The 7,387-nt window shown below is 32.9% G+C and overlaps 1 protein-coding gene across 1 annotated transcript; it reads left to right on the top strand.

The window, feature by feature from the left end:
* Positions 1-5,055: 5,055 nt before the first annotated feature.
* On the top strand, positions 5,056-6,102 carry LOC113742249 (tropinone reductase homolog At5g06060-like). The gene has a single exon (XM_027270046.2). The coding sequence runs from the start codon at positions 5,173-5,175 to the stop codon at positions 5,965-5,967; it is 795 nt and encodes a 264-aa protein (XP_027125847.1). The 5' UTR covers positions 5,056-5,172; the 3' UTR covers positions 5,968-6,102.
* The last annotated feature ends 1,285 nt before the right edge of the window (positions 6,103-7,387 follow it).

The raw sequence follows: 7,387 nt of genomic DNA, 5'->3' as shown, positions 1-7,387 counted from the left end.
ATGTTTCGGCTGACCAATGTATTCTCTATTTTTTTCCCCCAACACGGAAAGGATGGGAATTAAGAAACGGAGAAGGGTAGAGGGATTGGAATCTGAAACCTTTAATTCCTGGCTAATGTATTCTTTCATGTGAGCTAGGGTTCTTACTATGGTCATGAAATTTCTGATTTATTTTGAGCTATGGTCTTTAATCTATAAGATTAATTTCGATCAATCGTCTGTTGCTGTTATTGCTAGTTGTGAATTTGGATTTCCTTATGAGCACAAGCAATTGGTTTCAGACTTCCAAGTGAAAATTATGTTCTAACTTGTGGTGGGCAATAGATTTCATGGAAAATAGAGTCATAAGTCTTGCCCGTTGTAATTTCTTGTTCACGAAAAGAAATAACTTTTTGTCAATAAAAAAATGGAAGAATTTTTCTTAAAGTTTATAACATTTTTTCCCTTAAAAAAAAGAGTTTTTAAAACTTTGCTGGTCAACATTTTCTTGTAGCATCCCAATTTAGGCTCGTCTTATGTTGAATTTTGTAGAAAAGATTTGAAGGAGAAATAAAAGAAACTGACGCACTAGCTTTGGATACGTTTCCTAGGGAGCATTTAGGCATTTGAAGTTACTCCCTGGGAAACCAAAACACCAAGAAAAAAACCAAAAAAGAATGCAAATTGGTTGATTCCTCCATTTAGGATTTCATGGGCTGCAAATCAAACAAGAATAAATTGGCCATTTTCACAACACAAGGGGATAAGTTGGCTAAACTAGTATATTAGGGTTACCAGACTTTATGCTAAATCATATACCTGTACTAAAAATAAAAATAGAAAATGAAACAAATGTACCACTGAAAAAAATAAATTCTAATATTAAAAATCATGTCTGTCTTAGTATGTTTTACAAATATACCTATGATAAACATTTCGTGGTAGTAAAATAGTAAAATATATATATTTTAAAAAAATGAAATGCATCTTATGAAATGGAACGGAAGAGTAATTTAGATCAATTTTTAAACAAGCTACTTCTCAAATCATGAAATATGAGTTTTAAGGTTCATAACTTTTCAAAAATTAAGGGATTCGTAAAGAATGCTCAATTTAGAATTTTTTTCATAGAGTAAATTCCACTTTGACCATGAAACGATACATGTACTTTCACTTTAGTTTTTAAATTTTAATTTTGAACACTTACCTATTTAAGTAACAAATCCATCACACTTGACTATAGCCACTAACAAAATCATCAAAACAGACTAAATATTCTATACCACTTCGAGCATCACTTTTTTTTTTTTAACCTGGAACATGTCCCGGCATGAGCCCTTTGGACCCGAGCCGGCACACCAACCCAGAGGGAATGCCGCGGCTCCATGCAATGTTTTCTCGAGCAAGTCGCAGGGTTCTTCAGGGAGCAAATTCGATCCCGGGACCTCTGTGTCCGAAGGGACCGCTGCTGCCACTGGAATTCAAGCACCAGTTGCCTATCATTCAATTAATTTTGATAATTCCACCAATGATTGTACTCAAGTAGTATAATTTAACACTTTATGGAGTAAAATGTTCAAAACTAGAGTTTAAGAACTAAAGTGAAATACATCTATAGTTTAAGGGTTCAAAGTGGAATTTATCATTTTTTCCTATAAAAAAATTAAAAATTTTAAAAATTGAAAAAAATGCGGGTTATTATCACTTTTTCCTATTAAATTATATTATTACTATCAGTTTACCCCCTAACGTTATCTTTTAGTCACTTCATCCCCATAAGTAATTCAACTCAATATGTTAAGAAATTTTGGATAAAAATACCCTTTTACTCTATAGCATTACTACATTGTTATTATCACTTTATCTCTTTAAATTATAGTGATACAATCGCTTAAATTACTAACATTATTTTCTAGACATTTTAGCTCATCGTTAATCTAACTAGTATGGTAAAATTTTTTAAATATATTTACCCTTTTATATATAATTAAATATAAAACAGTTGAAATTGTAATTCTTCCTTTTTTTTCACTTTAAGAGATCCAAAAACATAAAAATAAATAGGTTTTCTCAAATTTCTTTTTTCACACTTATTAATACTAGGAAAAGAAAAAGAGATAAGAAAGAAGAAGACAAAAAATTAGATTTTGCAAAGAAAAAAATAAAAAAAGTCTAACATTATCGTATTACTTTAAAGTTGTCGAGATTAGAATTGAAATTTGATAATAAACAGAAAAGTGAAATAATTTTAAAATAATAAAAGTATTTAATTCTTTTTTATTTATATTTGTTTAAAAAATGAATTGAGCTCTCTCTCTCTCTCTTTCTCTCTCTCCTCCTCCCCTTCCCCTTCCCCATCTTCCTATTTTTTTTGCAATATTAATAAGATTGCCAAGAAGAAAGAGATTACTTTGACCTTTTTCTTAATATTAAAAAGGAAAAGAGTCACTCTAAATTTTTTATTATTTTTATTATACAAAGAGTAGGGTACTTTCTTCTAAAGTTTTTTTAACTTACTAAGTTGGTTTAATAGTAGGATAAATTGCTTAAAAAATAACACTAGTGGGTAAATTGATAATGAAACTATAGTTTATGAGAGGGTAAAGTGATAATAATTTTAAGGGCTAAACATGTCTTTTCACTTTAATTAACAAACTCCATTAAGTTTGACCATTAGTTTTGGGGGTAAAGTGATTTAAAGGTAACGTTAAGGGAGAAATTAATCATAACACTGAACGTTAAGGAGGTAAAATGATAATAATCAAAAAAATGCTGAATACCCCAGCCTTTTATGCTGAGTGTGAAACCTACAGAGTACTGACAATCATTGGTGTGCAAGTATCTCATCGCGGGCAAAGGTCCAGCCTATAGTATAAGGGGATAATTGCAGAAACCTTCCCTAAGGTTTTTGACAATTGCATTAATCTCCTATGAGATTTTGAAAATAGCACTTACCTCCCTAGCATGAATTTGGGGTTTATAGCTAATGCAATATAGGGTGAATTTACTTACATACCCTTGGAGTTTAAGGTTGTTTGTAAACAAATTTGGGGCAAAAAAAATTAGGGCAATTAACAAGTTTAGGGTAACTAATTAAACAAGATTAAATATTATTTCTTATTTGATTAAACATTGTAAGTGTATTTACAAAATGACGCAAATTGATGCTCCGATATGGCATTATTTTGTGATTGACAGCACTTGAGAGGACAGTCCAAGTTATATATTATTTGTGTAGAAGAGAAGCAGAAACAAGAAAAATGTAGGGGAAAACAACCTCCAAACAAGGAAGAAGAAGTTCCAGTGGTTTTGGTTTATCTTACTTTATCTTAAGTATTCATAAAATGATAGGAGAAAGAAGGCAGAAATCAAGGCAAAATCTAAGGATTTTTTTGTTAAAAATTTACAGCAATCAGGAGATAATTGGTAAGTAATCCATTGTCATCTCAATTTAATTTAAAAAGTTTCTTTAGTAAAGGAGAGTTTTTGGAGTTGTTTGTACATTTTATATGCTTTAGAATCTCAAATTTCTGAACGTATGCTCATTGTTTCTTCTAGTTGTTGCTATTGCACCCTAAGTGTTTCACTAATTGTTTTCATTTTTTAATATTTTTCATTCTTTTACTAATACAGCCTTACAAGAGACAAAAAGATAACAAATGGAACAAAATTATTATCTTATTTCTGAAAAGATTTTTTTAATGGCATTTTCTCTGATATAGGCTGAATTTGCTATCAAAAAACTTAAGTTCAGGGGATGTTAGTGCTATTTTTAAAATCTCGAGGGAGGTGAATGCAACTATTACAAACCTGAAGGGAGGTTTCTGCAATTATCCCTAGTTTAAGTCTATGGGGTCGAAGGCTAGATATTTGTTATGTACAGTTCTTCTCTCTCTCTCTCTCTCTCTCTCTCTTCCAGTGCTTGGTGGTACATGTCTTATTTCAACCACAGTTTCTTACTGTCTTTGGCCCCAAAGAAAGAAAAATGGTTTCTTGCCGAGTTATTGGACTTGCCCCTTCCTTCTAGCAAAAGAATGTATATGATTGGTCTTCTGTCATCTTAGAAAAGGACTAGTCGCCCTTTGTCGGATGATTAAGAATAGGTTGGAATCATGAGCTATTGCATATTTTTGCTGCGTATTAACTAGTCAAAGTAGGTTAATTGCTCCAATTTGACTAGAATATTGTCTTATACAACCTTGCTTTGATACATATAACTTTGATTGACAATTAAATAAAATAAAGTGTTAATTAGCTGTCTTTGACTGAATTTATCTATTTGATATAATAAGGTATCGATATCTACTAATTCCTAACACAATTGTTATTATTTCTGAAAAAAAAAATTACCAAAATATTGGTCATGTTTTACATTTGAAATGTTTTAAAATGTTTGTCGTGTTACATAAGTCAGAATCATTTTTAGCCTATTGTCATTGTTGCCCATTCCTCTATTCATACACATTTCATATTCAAATTTAAAATTTTGAAATTTGGGAGGTAAAATTAAAAAAAAATTTACAAACATTATAATCAAAACACTATTTTTAAAATGTTGGATTCATGAAAAGCGACAAACATATTAATACAGAGAGGGAGTAGTTGATTGGAGATCTTAGTTAGAATGGGTTGACTTGATCTTAGTATTGATTTTTAAATGCATGGTTGAGATTGAGTAGGATCACTCCGCCCTAATCTCCAACTTTTATGCGCTTACTCTGCGGTTGGCTATGAAATGTTTCAATGAAGGATGAAAAAATTCATTTTATGAAATGTGAGGGACTATGAATCGGATTATGTAAAATTTGATTTGACAATTTTACTCTTAAAAAATTATCACATGTAAGACACGTGATGGATTCCGATTAAAAACTAGTCAGAAACCTAGATAAGGAGCAAATTTGATCAATGTGAATTTATAAAGGATATAAAATTATACTTTTAAATGTGAGGGACGAAAAAAGTTAATTTACAAAAAGAAATGAACGTTCTGAATGATTTTTCCTTTTTTTTAAGTGGAAAGTCTTGAACCCATGAGTCGATAACTTTCTATTACAGTTCATCACATCTTATCACCTAACCTAACCCTTCTCGATAAAATGGGATGTTGCATTATCTTAACAAGTTATTTGCCAAAAATCTCTATATCAAGATCAGGCTTTTGACATCTTGAGGCTCATCCCACCATCAATCATGGAAAGTACCGTAGGAAAAATTAGTTCAAGATGGTCTCTATCTGGAATGACAGCTCTGGTCACCGGTGGAACTCGAGGAATAGGGTGTGCAATCGTGGAGGAACTAGCCGGACTGGGAGCAAAAGTGCACACTTTTTCAAGAAAAGAATCAGAACTGAATGAACGGTTGCAAGGGTGGTCCTCCAAGGGATTCAAAGTCACCGGTTCGGTCTGTGATGCATCTTCAAGAGAGCAAAGAACTCAGCTCATCGGAGAGGTCTCTTCCATCTTCAATGGGAAGCTCAATATCCTCGTCAACAACGTTGGAACAGCTGTATTCAGGCAAGCTGAAGCGTTCACTGCTGAAGAGTATAATTTGATTATGTCTACAAATCTTGATTCTGGTTATCATTTCTCTCAACTCGCTTATCCGCTTCTGAAAGCATCTGGGATTGGGAACATCGTGTTCATGTCCTCAGTCGCAGGCCTGGTACATGTGCACCATTTATCTGTTTATTCAATGACAAAAGGTGCAATGAATCAACTCACCAAAAATCTGGCTTGTGAGTGGGCTAAAGATAATATTCGGGTTAATTCTGTTGCGCCATGGTTTATTAGAACCTCATTAGTTGAAGAGAAATTGAGTGACAAAGAATACGAGGAGAGGGTAGAATCAAGAACTCCGATGAGGCGAACCGGAGAACCAGAAGAAGTCTCCTCCCTGGTTGCTTTCCTTTGTCTGCCGGCTGCTTCCTATATCACCGGCCAAGTTATAGCTGTAGATGGAGGAATGACTGTCTATGGATTTGAATAGGAGAATAGCTGAGTGGACCATATACCTTATCAAGGCAAATGTTTACTTTCCAGAAAAAATTTGAAGTTCTTTGTTTTCTGTGTTTTGCCTATATGTGTACCATTTAATTCTATTTTCTGTCGGGCATGTTCTGCATCTTGTGAGCTTGGTAATTTGATAGATAAAAGCTTTGGCTGACAATACTAAGAATAGCTTTTGGTCTGATACGTCCATGGTCTTAACATCAAAAAATTCTATCCATTCTTAGGCTCTTAAGAATTGGAATCTATGGTTTCAAACTTGGATTTTATTTTTTTTAATTAAATTTTCCTATATTATTTTAGGAGAAGAAGAGGAATTTGTTCCCATTGTTGGGGAGAAGTAGCTCTAACTCCTCCATTGTCCTGGCAGACAAGACTCCAATACTTTGTTGGGACTTGGGATCACCTGTGCCCAAATTAAAGCTTTTCACTTGGGAAGCTGTTAAGAAAATTGATTTATTTCTTTTTTGATAATCATTTTGAGGATGGTTTATGAGTTGCTTCACACTACGACCTGGTGAAATTCATGTAACGTAAAAAGCACAAAATTCCAGTTTTCAATGGAAAAAACAATCATGGAAAAAGAAAGGTAGACATCATATGTGCTTTAATTAGTAATGTTGGTTGAACTAAAGACTTTCAACATATTTTTAGTGGATGAATGTTACTTTTCTTGAATTTTATGTCGTTATTTGAAAATACTTCACACTGCAGCAATTTTAGACTCCCAACTTAAGCTGGTATTCTTTATTTGAGCTCAATGTTTCGGCCCGAAGACGTGCCCATTGAAGTTCACGTATATAAAATTCGCAACACTTGTAGGAAATTGGGCCCCGGCTAGCCCAATCAACAGTCTAACTGGACCAATCAACAGTCCAAATGGATCTTCTCCGAGATGATAACTTACCTAAACAAAAAAAATGTGGAAAATAGTCATCCAGTGTCATCCAATACAATGAAACAAATCATATCTTCAAAATAATGTCTAATTTCAGAAACCTCCGTGGAGGTTTCTAACAATTGTGGTCACCTCCCATGAGGTCTTGTAAAATTACACTTATCTCCCTTGATGCAATGAAAAGATTATGATAGTTTTCATAAACTTTACAAATTATAGGTGAAAGATGAGTTTAAAAGAAGAAAAAAAGAAATCCTTTTTTTAGTAATTTTCTTTATCATAAAATTCTAATGTCATCTAAATTAATACATTATGCTTCATTCCCAATTTTTCTGACTAGATTCCTTAATCAATCTACAAAATGTTGACCAACCAATTAGGGAAGCATTTATTAAAACTAGGAGAGATCACAGTACTCGTACTCGTACTCGTACTCGCGTACGGTGGTAAATTACAAATATGCCCAGGATCAAATGATAGATATTGGCGCTGCATGGGGAAA

Source organism: Coffea arabica, chromosome 4e (genome assembly GCF_036785885.1).
Source record: "Coffea arabica cultivar ET-39 chromosome 4e, Coffea Arabica ET-39 HiFi, whole genome shotgun sequence".
Taxonomy (NCBI): domain Eukaryota; kingdom Viridiplantae; phylum Streptophyta; class Magnoliopsida; order Gentianales; family Rubiaceae; genus Coffea; species Coffea arabica.
This window is presented reverse-complemented; position numbering and strand designations above follow the sequence as displayed.

Bases quoted from the DNA above. Each gene is read 5' to 3' on its own strand.
- LOC113742249 (XM_027270046.2), top strand. From the start codon at position 5,173: ATGGAAAGTACCGTAGGAAAAATTAGTTCAAGATGGTCTCTATCTGGA.